General features: G+C 50.4%; 1 protein-coding gene across 4 annotated transcripts in view; it reads left to right on the forward strand.

The window, feature by feature from the left end:
• MEGF11 (multiple EGF like domains 11) overlaps positions 1-15,624 on the forward strand; it is a 406,952-nt gene that overhangs the window by 188,713 nt on the left and 202,615 nt on the right. For all 4 annotated transcript variants that reach the window (XM_066342091.1, XM_066342088.1, XM_066342090.1 and 1 more), the window contains exon 5: positions 13,762-13,854. In XM_066342091.1, the coding sequence (XP_066198188.1) occupies positions 13,762-13,854 (93 nt within the window). The remainder of the gene's footprint in view (positions 1-13,761; positions 13,855-15,624) is intronic.

Here is a 15,624-nt window from a genome sequence, read left to right on the forward strand (position 1 = left end):
AGAGGCAGGTAGGGCTCTGGGTGAAGGGGGAGGAGAGAAATCCTTTGCAGATTCAGGTTCTTATGCATTCAGCATATAGTTATTGAACACCTGCCCTGTCCCAGGTGCTATGCTGAGACATAAGGATGAACTTACACAGGCCGTCTTGGCCTTCATGAGCTGATGGGAGACAGACAATTGGCACAGAGAAGTCAGTACTGTGGCCTATGGGGCAAACCAGATGCTGTGGAAACAGGGAGAGGACCCAACTCATCCTGGGGGCAGTCCAGTCAGGGGAGGCTTCCTGAAAGAAGTGACATCTAAGTTAATGTAAAAGATAAGCAGAAGTAAGAGATGAGAGAGCTGGAAAGCTGAGTTTTGGATGGGTTCCAGGCTGTATGAAGGCCCAGCGTAGGGAAGGTTGGGGCCCATTCAGATCCAGAAGGATCTGCATATACCAAAGAGGCGAGGGCAGGAGGGAGGGCCAAGGCTGGAGTAGTGAGGAGGTTGGAAGAAGGAAGGTAAAGAAAGTTTTCTTCCTGCGGAAAACCCTGAGGCAAAATTTCCATGATCTGTGAAAGTCAGGATGGCGGATACAGTATCTGGCTCAGTAAATGAATAGATGTCAGGTTGAGCATCTCCTCTTTGATGCCCTTGCCCTGTCTGCCAACATACAAGAGAATTGCCTGCCTTCTCTTGGGGCCCATCCTGTACTCTGAACTGGCTGTGATTTCAGCACCAGAAACATTTTAGTGCCTTTGCCCACTAGCTCACCTACCTGCCCTTGCACCCACCTGACGCCCACCCACAGGCCCACTCAGGTGCTGACTCCCTTTCTCACTATTACCTTATAAAAGCTGGGACTGCACTTCTTGCTTGCAGTATCTGACACATAGTAGGTGCTTAATAAATGTTTTTGGAGCGACTGACCACTCAAGGGCAGGGAGATGGGATAGATGGCCTTGAAAAAAAAAAAAAGCTAGGTTTAGTATATGCCAGGCACTGTTCTCAGCAGTTTAGCTGTATTGATGATTTACCTTAGCAACCAACTTATGAGGTAGAGGACCACTGTCCCCATTTTTAAGATGAGAAAACTGAGGCCCAGAGGAGTAAAGTAACTTTCCTAAGGTCATACAACTAGTCAGCGGCAGAACCGAAACTTGAATCCAGACAGCCTGGCTCCCAAGTCTATTCTTGGATCTCCCACCACCCTGGCCTGTGGGCATCAGAGCGCAGCTCTCATCCCTCTGTGTACAACTTGTTAAGGGGGCACCCCAGGTTCTTAAGGGGAAAGGGGGTTAAGAGCTGGCAGGAGGAGTATTCGCTGTCTGTGAGTCCCAAGGACGGGGCAAGGCCTGGCCGTTTCTGCCTTTTGGACTCCTCTCCATAAGCCCTGCCCAGGGAGCATAGCACACAGCAGACTTGCGAGCGCATGCACGTGTGCATGGGTGTTTGTATGAATAAGCAGAGGGTCTGTGGGGGCAGAAAGGATTCGGGCTACAGGCACACCTCCCCAAGTTCACATTGCCCCCGAAAGCACAACTGATGGTTCTCCATGGGAGAAAGGGCCTGGCAGCCAGACTGGTTTTTTGCCATGTTCCTTCTAGAAATGGAAGAGGATCTTCCGGGTAACTTATGATTCACCAACGAGCTGAACCTGGACGGTCGTCTCCTTCCCTGCCTGCAAACCCCTCATCTCCAGTACTCCCAGTGAATGGGAGTCCTTTACAGATCTTGCTCAGGCCATTTGCTCATCCTTTGAGCTGGGAATAAGCCTGTGGGTTGTTTGGGTGGACTGTATCAGGGACCATGGCCCTGGGAAGAGGAATATTAATAACAATGGCATAAAAAACAAACAACCAGGAACGGTTAGTAACGGTTATAACTAACCCCTGGTTCTATGTGCTTTGCATGAGTGAACTTGTTTATGCTTAGCAATAACTCTGTAAGTCCACAGCCATCTTATAGATGAAGAAACTGAGGACGAGATAGGTTGCTTAAGGATGTGCAGCTAATAAGGGGCAGAACAGGGATCCAGGATTTTAGATAATGCTGGACTGCCAAGGCATAAAATTCAGCAAGGGTACCACCGAATTATGAATTATGAAGCGTGGCTTCGGGCCAGCTCAGCAGGTAAGGTGGGGATGGCAAACCCCTGGTTACCTAATCCCAGAGTCCCGTCAGAGTGCCCAGGACCCCTCATTAGGAAGAAGGGTGACCAGGTGGTGGCGCAGTGGATAGAGCGTCGGACTGGGATGCAGAAGGAAGAAGGGTAACCTGCAGGCCCTCAGGCCCCAGACAGGGAGAGTGCTTGTCTCTTAATGTCCTTCTGTCTTATCAGCCCTGCAGGTGAAACGCTTCTTTAAAAAAAAATTGACTATTCATGTCTTGGAGCCAGATATGACCACAGCAATGAAAAGCCAACTGTAGATGTGCTGAGAGGAAGGACCAGATGTCTTGGCTTTTCCTGGCTGTGGAGAGGACTCAGGATTGTCAATGATAAAGGATTAAATAATACACATCTGATTAATTGTTTTAGAATTCCCTTTGGTGACTTCTTGACATAGACACGCATACACCCACATACCCCTCCCCCTCCCACACACATTCTGTGTGACCTTGGGCATGACAGAATCACTCATGCTAAATGCGTCACTTTGGAATTGGCATGTGGGTCCACTTAGATGTAAGCCATTTTTATTTCCAAGCAGAATTAAATGGCAGCCTGATCTGAGGTTCCTGCCAAGAATGCTAATGGAGGACCGATCAATGTGCCTTGCAGCACTGGGGGTACTAGGCTCAGGGGAAACTCCGGAAGCCAAATGCTGTAGAATTCTGGGAGGCCATACCTCCTTTCCCTGGCTCCTAGGTCTTGTCCTACCTGAGTATTAGGCTAGTGTGCCAGGGAGCATGAAAGTTGTCTTTATTTATTTTGACCTTTTCTTGTAATTTTTATAGTTCCATTAACTAGTAAGAGCATTTGCAAACCACCAGGCAAAATATATTACCATGAGCACGCCAGGGATTTGTGGGTCATTTTGGGCAGAATGCTTAGGATTGACGGTTGATAGTTCATCATGAACAAGGGACAGCAAACTGGGCACCTTGGTCAGGGAAGAGCCAGTGCTTTATTTTATTTTATTTATTTATAGTGAGAGGAGGGGAGATAGTGAGGCAGACTCCTGCATGGACCCTGACTGGGATCTACCTAGCAACACCATCTGGGGCCAATGCTCAAGTACCCAGTTATTTTTAGCACCCGAGGCTGACGTGCTTGTACCTACTGAACTATCCTCAGTGCCCAGGGCCACGCTTGAACCAATTGAACCACTGGCTGTGAGAGGGGGAGAGGGAAAGGGAGAAGCAGTTGGTTACTTCTCCTGAGTGCCCTGACCAGGAATTGAACCCAGGACGTCCGTATGCCGGGCGACGCTCTATCCACTCAGGCACCATCCAGGGCCAGGCCAGTGTTTTCTTAGTGGTGTTCAGAGGAGACCCCAAGTCTACTCTGGCCACTTTGCTCAAAGCCAAGCTCTACATACTGGGTCCTGGGCTGCTAATGCAGGCTCACCCCCTGTCCCAGGACTGATGCTCTTGCCTGGCATCTGCACCTCAGGACACATTTGTCCCCATGCCAAGTCCTGTGTCTGCACTTGTGGAATGGATTCTTTTCAAACTTAGCTTAAATCAGTGAGGTACTGGTTTAGCAACCAATGTATGAAGGAGAGGACCATTGTCCCCCACTTTAAAGATGCTGCGGTAGAGTCCTAGACTCCTAGAGCTAAGAGGAACGTTTGGATTATGTCCTTCAGTTCCTTGATTTCACACACAGAGAACCTGTGACCTAGAAGAGGTGACAAGTCAGTGACAGATCTGGCGCTAGAACTCATCTCCACCTGTGGTTGTGGGACACGCGGCTAAGAGCAGGCCTTGTCAGCGTCACACAGATGTGGGTTCAATTCTTGTCTTGGCCACTGTATCAGTCAGGAGCCCAACAAGAAACAGAAGGCATGTTAACTGAGGAGACTTTAATAAAATAATTATTTATTAGGGCGTGGGAGGGATAAAGGAAACCAACAAGAGATGGTACAGCACTGAGGGACGGCATCCAAGGAGAGCTACTCTATGCGTGGGCCGGAAGAACCAGTCCCCGACCCACCTACGCGTGGGCCGGAAGAACCAGTCCCAGACCCACACAGCCCTCATCCTTGAGCTTAAGGGGAGAGAACCACCACCACCACCAACCCATGGCCCAGCCTCCAGTCTCCTGCTAGTATTTGCTATTGGCCAAGCCCATCCAGGAGCCAGAGGGCAAGGAAGCCTGTTAGTGCAGTCCATGGAGAGCCACTTCTCTGGGCACAGACAAGGGTGAAGAAGGGTGGGGAATGTCCTGGAGGAGCAAATGGAGAAAATTCAGCACATATATTCTCAAGGGGTAAAAAGCAGTTCTTCATCTGTTTATACATAAAGCACCAAATATACATATAGTACATACACAGATATACAGTGTATCCATGGTTGTAGAATTTCACGGGAGGAGTAGTTAAGAAAAAAAAAAATGTTTAAAGTATCTCCTGATTGGGGTGTGGGGACAGTTGTGAAAATGAGGCTGAGGAAGGCAGATATATCGGCCACTGTGAGAATTTGCACAGTTATTTAGCCCTTTCTGTGGTCTAGATTTCTCACTGTAAGTGAAGCAGTAATAATCCCTGCCTCAAGCATGAAACGGGGCAATGAGTACACAGTGCTGAGCAAAGAGGAGGGGCATAACATTTGGTCTCTCTCTCATACACGTTTTACTAGTGTCTCTCAAGCAAGACCATCAGCTGTAACACAAGTGGTCACTAAATCATATTGTTACCCCCAGCCCCTGGGGGAAAGAGAGGACTGAAATAAAATGCCGAGGGAGCATGTGTGGCTGCCGAGGGTTATACCTCCCGGCTTGACAGCCCCTGTCCCTTCAGGTGGACCACTTTAGAAAGGAGGCCAGCATCATCGGGGGTTTCCTAAGCACCTTTAGAACTTCTGATCATAACAGGTGGTGAGTAAATGGTAAACAGAAGGGGGGAATGAACCTTAAAAGTCCCGCAGTCCTATTTTTCATCAAACCAAGAAGCCTCTAGAACAGGAGGGCCCCCTCCCTCCATAAAGCATCAGGTAGTAAATATTTTAGGCTTTGCTGATCAGCAGTCTCTGTGGCAACAACTCAGCTCTATCCTTGCAGTGCAAGATCAGTCATGTGCATTATGTAAATAAATGGGCTTGGCTGTGCTCCCACAAAACTTATTTATAGAAATAGGCAACGGGTGGGATTTGGCCTGAGAGTCGTGGTGTACCTGCTGACCCCTGCCCTCCAGTGTTTATAGGACCTCTGTGCTCTGTTTGAGTGTTTCCAGTGATGGGTTGCTCCCTACCTATAGAATCTGCCCTTTGAACTGCTGAACCCATTCAGATGTGAGAAAGGTTTGCCTTGGCTTAGACTGAAATCTGCCCCTTTGTCATGTACATCCCTGGGTCCCTGTTCTGTGTGAAACAGGGGCTTCTACTTGGCTTTAGCAGCCTTTCAGCCTGTCAGCTGACTGTGACCTGTCCCCCACCCAGTACTTCCTTGTCCAGGCTGCACAGCATCCCCCTAGTCCCAGTCTTTCCACGGCCCTCACAGGTCATGTGTCCACATTCTCTGCAGCCTGATCCTTCTCGTCTAGCTTGTTAAATAAAGCATAGGCATGCAGAAGGGTCACCAATAGACTCACGTGGAGTATCTGTAAGAGATCAGGGATGCTAAAGATTCTGATTTCTCCTCCAGGAGCTCACAGTCTAGTTGGAGAGATGAACGCTAAAGGGGGAAGTGGCAGGAGACCAAGTGTGCTATGGGCCCCCCAAGGGGCAGACCCCAGAGAGTACCATGGGAGTCAGAGGAAGAAGAGGCTGAAATGGGTTTGGCCAGTCAGGGGGAACTTCGTGTGGATTGAGGGATTCTGGTGGGATAAGACTTCATTTTCTGTAAATGTGCAAAACAGAGTGGCTGAGCCCTCTTAGCTTTTTGGTGGCAATGGGTGATGGAGGCTGTGCCGGGTCTTGGTGACTTAGGTAACCTAAGCTGGGGAGCCCAGTGGAAGCATTTCAAGCTTCTAGCAGCTATTAGGTGACATGGTGGAGCAAGAGCAGCTGTAGAAGCATCAGGGGTGTCAACAGTAGAAGGAGTCTTACGGTGATAGCTGAGAGAGAAAGGAAGCCCCCTGCCCAGAGTCATATGTCAGGTGGTGCAGAGCCTGAATTCACACTCAGTTCTCCTGGCTCCTAATCCAACGCCATTTCCGAAGGAATGGAGGACAGAAACTAGGAGTCCCTGTGATGTCAAGAGCGGAGGTTTACTAGGCTGTAGAAAGGGGATAGGGTTTGGGGGACAGGAAGTGAGACTAGAGCAATGGTGGCAATCAGGCATTTCCTGGAGCGATGGGTGGGATGGCAGTGCACAGCGATTCTCAGCTGAGTGGGACTTCAGACCTCGTCTAGTTTAATCTTGATTTATAGTGAAGTCACAGGGCCCAGAGTGGAAAGGGAGTTGCTTGATAACATCGAGCTCGGTGCCGCTAGACACAAACCGAGGTCTCTTCACGCCACAGCTGAGCGCTTTCTGCTGCGCCCACCCTGCCATCCCTCAAGCTCCCAGTCACCCTGGTGCCACAGGCCAGAAGCAGCCTGAGCCAAGGAGTGGGTGGGGTCCAGAGATTTGGTGGCTTCCCTGTAACTGAGCTCTGAGGCTGAACTCAGGAAAGATAGCCACACCCTCCTCGTGTGTGTCTAGGTGCTCTCTCCTGGAGCAGGTGGTTCTCTCCCCGTGACCCACAAGTAATGAGCACCTACTGTGTACCAGGAAGCGTGAGGGCCCCAAAGGGCCAAGTAGAAAGCAGCCTCTGTTCCCCAGGCACTGGAGATCTGCGAAGGGGAGGCGGGTGCTGACACAGCTAACCCCGCCGGGGTGTCCTGGGGTAGCCTATGATAGGTTGAGGTCACATGTGTGAAAGCGGCAAGGCCTGGCACATAGTAGGCACCCTGAAATGGAAGTGCCGAGGAAGCTGAGATGAGTGAAGTGGTACCAGCTGTCGGCTGTCTTAGACATCAAAACCAGACCCTGTAGTGAGAGCATGTGTCAGGGTGGGGGGAAGAGCAGTGCACGCTGACTGCACACTTCCCGTGGGCCAGGCACTGGGCTGAGCACTCTACGTGTATTATTTCATGAAATCTTTGCAACTGCCCATGAGGTAGGTACAGTCATGCATCGCTTAGCGACTGGGATGGTTCAGAGAGATGCTTCGTTGGCACAGGGTGCACTTACACACACCTGGATGGTACAGTCTGCTCGGATCCGGGCTGTATGGCACAGCCCACGGCTCGCAGGCATGTGACTGCACTGAGGACTGCAGACAGTTGTAACACAATGGTGTTTATATACCGAAGCATACCTAAGCATAGAAGAGGCAGAGTAAACATACAGAACAAAAGATAAAACCGGTGCACGTGTGCAGGGCGCCTACTAGGAGTGGCGCTGCGGGACTGGCAGGGGCGCTGGGTGGCAGCTGTGAGCGGGCAGCGACCGAGGCCCAGGCCCTCACTGTGCCCTGCTGCAGATCTCAAACACTGTGCACTTAGCTACACTAGATTTATAAGAAATATTTTTCTTTCTTCAATAATAAATTGACCTTCGCTTACTGTAATGTTTTTACTTTATAAACATTAAAAAAATGTTAAAATCTTTTGTAATAACAGCTTAAAACACAAACACTGTGTAACTGAACAGCATATTTTATTTCTTTATATCTTTATAAGATTTTTTCTACTTAAAAAAATTTTTTTTTTAATTTTTAAGCTTTTTTGTTAAAGACTAAGACACAGAGGCATACCTTAGCCTCGGGCTAGGCCTGCGTGGGATCGGTTCATCGAGACCGCCGTCCTGCGCCTCCACATCTTGTCCCACTGGACAGTCTGCAGGGCAGTGACACACATGGAGCTGTCACCTCCTGTGACAGCAGTGCCTTCTCTGGAAGACATCCTGAGGACCTGCCTCTGGCTCTTCCTGCGGTGACACTCTTTTCAGAAACATGTCCATGGTGCTTTGCTTAGTTTGCTTGGTTCTTTTTTGTCATAGATTTGCTTATAAGCAGAGAATGTGCCTGGAACATTTCTCTCTGTTAATGCAAATCTTTTGATGGTGGGGACCATGTTTTCAAACTCATAAAGAAGCTTGTTGAGCCTGACCAGGCGGTGGCGCAGTGGATAGAGCATCAGACTGGGATGCGGAAGACCCAGGTTCGAGACCCCGAGGTTGCCAGTTTGAGCGCGGGCTCATCTGGCTTGAGCAAAATGCTCGCCAGCTTGGACCCAAGGCCGCTGGCTCCAGCAAGGGGTTACTCGGTCTGCTGAAGGCCCGCGGTCAAGGCACATATGAGAAAGCAATCAATTAACAACTAAGGTGTCGCAATGCGCAACGAAAAACTAATAATTGATGCTTCTCATCTCTTTGTTCCTGTCTGTCTGTCCCTGTCTATCACTCACTCTGACTCTCTCTCTGTCTCTGTAAAAAAAAAAAAAAGAAGCTTGTTGAAGTTAGTAAAGGCTTCTGTGGAACCCTTCTGTGTATGTAACCATTGTATATGCAGCCTGCCATTGACAAAACACTATTATATGATGTATGACTACTATTATCCTCATTCTACAGATGAAGAAACTGAGAATGGAAGGTTAAATACTTGTTTAATATCCTGTTATTGTAACTGTCACTTGCATCATCACATTATCTACTGCCCTGGCCTCTCCACCAGCGGTGGAGGTGGGGCTGCCTGCCAGCACACTGTCCCAAACCAGTGGTCTGTCAGCAGGTCCTTAAAGCCCACCTCATGTGTCCAGGACCTTTGAGAAAGGTGAGAGTGAGAGAGATGGCCTTTGTGAAGGTTAAAAGCGACTGAAACATCACAAGGACCCTCCCCGGGTTTGAGGACACTCTACAGACAATAACAGCAAGACTCACACAGTCTACTGACTATATACACCCCAGGCACTGCTCTGGATCCTTTGTCAACACATTTCTTTCTCACACACAGCCTGAGAGGTCCATCCTGTCACCGTCCCCCATTGAACAGATAGGGACTGATCTGGAGATGGTAGAAATTGGCCCCAGGCCTAGAGCTACTAAGGGGCATCACGGGGTCAAGATTGGCTTTCTGGGTGTGGTTGTGCTCTCACCCTGGTGCTGGCCTGCTTCTCGCTCCAAATGCCTCTGGCACCTGGGTGTTGGGAGCAGGGCTGGGCAGGACAGTAGATGGGGTTGGGGAGGGAGCTAAGACAGCAGTGGGGCAGGACACATAACCCTCGGTCACATAGCCTGTCAGAGCCAGCCTCCCGTTCTGTCCCCAACAGCAGATGGCTGTAGTGGAGGGAAAAGGGTGACTCGGCAAAATGTACCCGTTCTGACTTATAGGAGCCAGAAAAGAGGGAGGTCAGGGTGGCAGCACCCCCCTCAGCCCCTGCTAAGGGGTCAGCTGGCAGGGTTGGGGGACTGGGGCCAGAAACAATGTTCTAGGGGCAGTTGCTGCATAAACCCCTGCCCCGCGTAGAGGGGCTGTCCCTGTTGGGCAACACGAGTCCTGCAGTGGTTGCCAGCTGCCCCAGCCCAGGGAAGAACATGGGTCTCATCTCCCTCCATCCCTCCTCAGGAGACCCTCCCTGCAGCACTCCTGTCCCAGTCCTTCCCCAAACCCACAGCGCAGGTACCCAAGTGCACAGCGTAGGTACCCAAGTGCACAGCGTAGGTACGCAAACTCACAGTGTAGGTACCCAAACTCATAGTGTAGGTACACACACTGTAGGTACCCAAACACACAGTGTAGGTACCCAAACACACACTGTAGGTATGCAAACTCACACTGTAGGTACCCAAACACACACTGTAGGTACCCAAACACACAGTGTAGGTACCCAAACTCACAGTGTAGGTACACACACTGTAGGTACCCAAACACACACTGTAGGTACCCAAACTTACTGTGTAGGTACCCAAACTCACAGTGTAGGTACCCAAACACACACTGTAGGTACCCAAACACACACTGTAGGTACCCAAACACACACTGTAGGTACCCAAACACACAGTGTAGGTACCCAAACTCACAGTGTAGGTACCCAAACACACACTGTAGGTACCCAAACTTACAGTGTAGGTACCCAAACACACACTGTAGGTACCCAAACTCACAGTGTAGGTACCCAAACACACACTGTAGGTACACACACACTGTAGGTACGCAAACTCACAGTGTAGGTACCCAAACTCATAGTGTAGATACACACACTGTAGGTACCCAAACACACAGTGTAGGTACCCAAACTCACAGTGTAGGTACACACACTGTAGGTACCCAAACTCACACTGTAGGTACCCAAACACACACTGTAGGTACACACACACTGTAGGTACCCAAACTCACAGTGTAGGTACCCAAACACACAGTGTAGGTACACACACTGTAGGTACCCAAACTCACAGTGTAGGTACCCAAACTCACAGTGTAGGTACACACACTGTAGGTACCCAAACTCACAGTGTAGGTACCCAAACACACAGTGTAGGTACACACACTGTAGGTACCCAAACACACACTGTAGGTACACACACTGTAGGTACACACACACTGTAGGTACACACACACTGTAGGTACCCAAACACACAGTGTAGGTACACACACACTGTAGGTACCTAAACACACACTGTAGCTACACATACACACAGTGGCCCAAATGTGAAATACGGCCATCTGAACCTTGGGTATTTGCTCTCAATATTTCAGCCTCAAACAACACTGTCCAAACAACACCTATGAAATATGAATGGATTGAGGTTGTGACAAGCAAACAGCCTAGACATAATACCGAGGTGATGAAGAGGGGAGGGGGATAATGAGGTCCAGAGGGACCCACAGGGGCAGCAACCGCATCCCTGGAGTCAGGCCAAGGGTTTGTGGGACGGCTGCCCTCTGTATGTACGGTCACAGGGGGCCGGTGTGCTGCATACAGGCCTAGCTGCGGAGGGATGGGGGAGAGGCGGTGTGGAGCCTGTGCGGTGTCCCTGAAGGCCCTTCCCTTCCGGCTGTGGAGAGGGTGCAGGAGGCAGGTCTGCGGTCAGGTCTCTAGAGAGACAGGGGTTGGCAGGGTGCTGGTGGTCTTCATCCTCCCCTCACCCTCCCCTATAGCTGCTTGGAGCCCCCTGCCCAGCCTCACCCTGTAGGGCGCTCCTCTGGCCTCTCCTCCTGGGGGTAAACCCCAGCACCCCTATATTGTTGCCTCTGGACTGGCTCCCCCAGCCCTGAGCCATCTGGGCAGGGGAGGACATCCTGCCTGGGTGACATGTGAAGGCCCCATGTTCTTGGACACCTCACAGCTCCCTCTCCCTTCAGAGGCCTCTGTCTCCAGGAGCCTCATCACCAAGTTCCTCCCTCCCTGGCCAAGAGGTAGCGTATGGTCCATGAGGTCTGGGACACTTGGGCCTCAGTGTCTCTGTGTGTAAAATGAAGGGATTGGACATGATTTTTTCTGAAACTTGGCAGGTGTACAGCGCACTGCTTGCCCTCTCTACCCCTGACAGAACCCTCAGGGATCAAGGAGTTGCTCTGTGAGTTCAGAAAGCAGGTGGAGCCTGACCAGGCGGTGGCGCAGTGGATAGAGCGTTGGACTGGGATGCAGAGGACCCATGTTCGAGACCCCGAGGTTGCCAGCTTGAGCGCGGGCTCATCTGACTTGAGCAAAAGCTCATTAGCTTGGACCCAAAGTCGCTGACTCGAGCAAGGGGTTACTTGGTCTGCTGTAGCCCCACGGTCAAGGCACATATGAGAAAGCAATCAATGAACAACTAAGGTGTCGCAACAAAAAACTAATGATTGATGCTTCTCATCTCTCTCCATTCCTGTCTGTCTGTCCCTATCTATCCCTCTCTCTGACTCTCTGTCTCTGTAGAAAAAAAAAAAAAAAAAAAGAAAGCAGGTGGAGGTGTTATAAGCTAATCTGACAGACTGCTGGGAGGGGTGCGCTTAAAGGCAGTTGGGCCCAGTGGTAGAGCATGCTGGGACCTCAGCCTGTGTGTGTGTGTGGGGGGGTGAGATGGAGAGAAGAGGGAGCAGCTGATGCCAGAGTTGGGAGCTGGCCGGGCCCAGCCAGGAAATGAGGATGGACACCTGGTGTCCAGCATAGCCTGGGAACATTGACCCATTTGAGCTTTTTTGGCAAGTCTGGAGGGAGCACAGGAGGCCAGGGCAGTGGGGTAACCAGCTGGGGTCTTGTTAGCAGCCGGGTGAGCAGCTCCCAGTGGTTCTAAAAGGAGCTGGTCCCTGAGCTCCTATTCCCCAGCAAGAAATAAGTGGGTTAGCCGGTAAGTCCCTGAGCTCCAAGTGAGTGGCTGCGTGAGTCTTCAGCACAAATCAGAACTCTCCCCAAAAGCCACTTGTGCAAATGAGGGCTCAGGTGGCAGGGCTGTCCCCAGACACACCACATCCCAGGCTTGCAGCGGACAGGCTGACTGCAGACTCACAGTGGGACATTTGAAATGGCTCTTCTGGGTCTGCCTTGCCCGGGGGCCTGGGCAAAGCACGGCAACAGCTTCAGCGTCAGCATCTGTGTTTGGGAGGGGCCAGAGGACCCTCCACCAACCATAAAATGGGCTTTGTTGTCTGACCTCTTGGTGGGCCAGGCAGTGCACGTTGAAGTGAGGTGGATGTTTGGAGGTGAGGGGCAGCCGTCACCATTGGGACCACCTGCTGCCCCAGGCCAGTGCCGGGCAGAAAGAAGGGTTCTAGCCGCTTGTCAGGAGAATAGGCTTCATCTAGCTCCCTCCTAAGAAATCAACAGGGTTGGTAGTAGCTGATGATTTCCCAAGCTTACAAAATTACAGGGGTAGCAATGGGGGTTTTCTGTAAGCCTTTGCTGATGGATTAGAGGTTGGGGAAGATCTCTCAGGAGCAAAGATGACCTTGAGAAAATGTGGATGTCAGAGGAAGAAAGCCAAAATCTCCCTTCCTCAAACTACTGCCAATGAGCCTTCTCAGCGCTGGAGCAGTTGATGGAAACTGCGCTGTTGCCTCCCAGCTCAGGAGGCTGCAATCTTTGACTGCATGATAAGAATTGCCAGGCACTTTCTAATTACAATTATCATCATCATGAATGTCTTTCTTAATTACTTTCTTATAATTAGCTATGGCGTTTTCCTTGGCATTTGTGTACTTTGTAGATTTGCTGACATTTGAGAGCCCCAAAATAGGGACATTTGGGGAGGAGGGCAGAAAGATGGGGGAAACGGGAAAGGAACCTGTTCTTAACAGGCAACCTGATAAATTTCAGGGCCTTTGCAGAAAGAAATTGAAGAAAGCAAATGATGGACATGAGAGGTCGTTTCCTGAGCGGAGGGAGAAAGATTGAGGGGTTGGGTTTTGCAGAGGATCTCCGTGTGTTAAGCCTTGGAGGAAGGATTCTTGAAAAGCCACCAAGACTGTCATTTTTCAGGCTTGGGTTTCATTTTAGGAAACAAGGCTTGGATGAAGCACACTCTTGTGGGATGCATTTCAGTTAATTAAATAACTGAGGTCTGGGATAGCTTGATTTTTCTCCAAGGCCAGTGATGCGTTCTGCACATCCCTGGGCCTCAGGGAGTCATTATAAAGTGGTTTATGCTTCTTGACCAGATGGTTGGTTCTCATTGTCTGTTCCTGTTCTTCCTCCCTCCCTCCCGGCCCCCTGTAGCCCTGTGTACGGAGGAGTGTGTACACGGACGCTGTGTTTCCCCGGATACCTGCCACTGTGAGCCCGGCTGGGGAGGGCCCGACTGCTCCAGCGGTGAGTCTGGGGTCTTTTGGGGGTTGTGTGGTCCCCTGGCTCTGGCTCAGGAGGGCCCATGCTGAGTACATGCTGAATCCTTTGTGTTGGGCTATGGCTGCCTAGGTGAGCGTGGGCATCTGGGAGGAGGCATACCTGCACTCTGGTACATGATGGTACTTGTTGTGGGGAAGGGCTTGAAGGAAATGGGGGTAATGGTTTGTGGAGGTCTGGAGGGACATTCTGTGTTTTGTGTGTGGGTGGGGGGATTGTGGGGTCATCTGTACAATTCTGACTTTTGATGAAACACCTCTAGATATGGTCTTTGAGGGTTGAAGTGAAATTGAGATGCCACCCAAGGGTGCAGACCCAGGAGGTCACTGAGATCAAAGAGTGGTCCTCAGCTTTGCTAGCCCAAAGGCTTGGTTTTGTGGTTGTTCCTGGAGGCTCAGGGCACTGTTTCATGAGACTGGTGGACACTGGATGCCTCTGTTTCCCTTGAAGGTAGGAGAACAGGATGCCTATAGGGGCAATCACTGTGTTCTTACATCTCTCTGGGAAGGCCTCCTGGTAAGCATGGAGTGAGGTGGACGGTCTTGGGACTGACCAGGTGACTCATAGCTGCCCAGGAATCATCTCTTCTGTGGCGATGGCCATTGAGAGGACGAGATAGTCCCGATAGCTGCTCAAGGAGTTCTCTGCCAAGAGCCCAGATGACCTTCCCCTCTGGCTCACTTCCCTTAAATATTTGCAGATGTCCCCCTTTCCACTGGCATATTCTGCAGTCAGCGATTGGTTAAGACATGGCCCTATTTGATTGGTGTTGTAGTCCATTTTCTTTTGCTTTGAGCTGGGGTAGAGCGTCTTTTTTATTGTGACCTAAGTAGATAACACAGCTAAGCTGATCCATTAAGGGTCTAGTCCCCATTATTGACCTGTCTTTGGGAGCCACTGTCCCATAGTGACTGCAATGGTGATGCAAATTTGGAGAGGGAATGTTGGGTCCATGGTGGCCCCTTGTGGTGCTTTTGTCCTTTTTTTACTCTCTCTGCTGCAGTGGAAACATCAAGTTAAGTTCCTTTTTTCCAAAGGCCTTACCTGGAGCCTTCCTGTTTGCCCAGTGCCTGAGAGCATACTGACCAAGGCAAGGCTACTGGGTGTGGCTTTATTTTGAGCATGGCTGGTTAACTTGGATCAGGTAGTCCAAGTTCTGTTTGGCTTCAAGAGACTCTCTCCAATGTGTTGGTATCCGCAGTGGCCTCTTCCCTCCATCTGTTTCATGGTTTTGAGATGGGCCACACTGAGACACGGGGCCAAGGTCTCCTCCAGACAATGACAAATAAACCTGAGGGACACACAAGGTAAAGGAATGCACTCAACTAGCTTCCTGTGAACTACAAGAAACATGTTAGTTGAAATGCCTGAGATCCTTTCCCCCTGTCCATGTTCTGTTTTGTGTAATTTTTCTTACAATGCATCTTTGATGAAGAACTATCCAACTTGGATTAGGTGAGCTCTGCTGGGACAGGTCTTGTTGCTGCTGGATTATAATGTCAAGGGCAGCCTATTGAAGGCTGAAATACAGCCAGAGCCCCAGGGTCCCTGAGTGCATATAAATCACCAGTTGGTGCCAGTGTGTTTAGTGCTTGTGATATGCTGGATTGTGTTGGGCAGGGCAGTGGGCCCTGAGGGTCCCTCAGACGTCATCTGTGTCTCTCAGGGTTTCCAGTCAGACAAAAGAACTGGAATGAAGGCCCACTCACTCGATGAACAGGACTAGGTAGTTTAGGG

The sequence above is a fragment of the Saccopteryx leptura genome, chromosome 6 (assembly GCF_036850995.1).
Source record: "Saccopteryx leptura isolate mSacLep1 chromosome 6, mSacLep1_pri_phased_curated, whole genome shotgun sequence".
In the NCBI taxonomy this organism is placed as follows: Eukaryota; Metazoa; Chordata; class Mammalia; order Chiroptera; family Emballonuridae; genus Saccopteryx; species Saccopteryx leptura.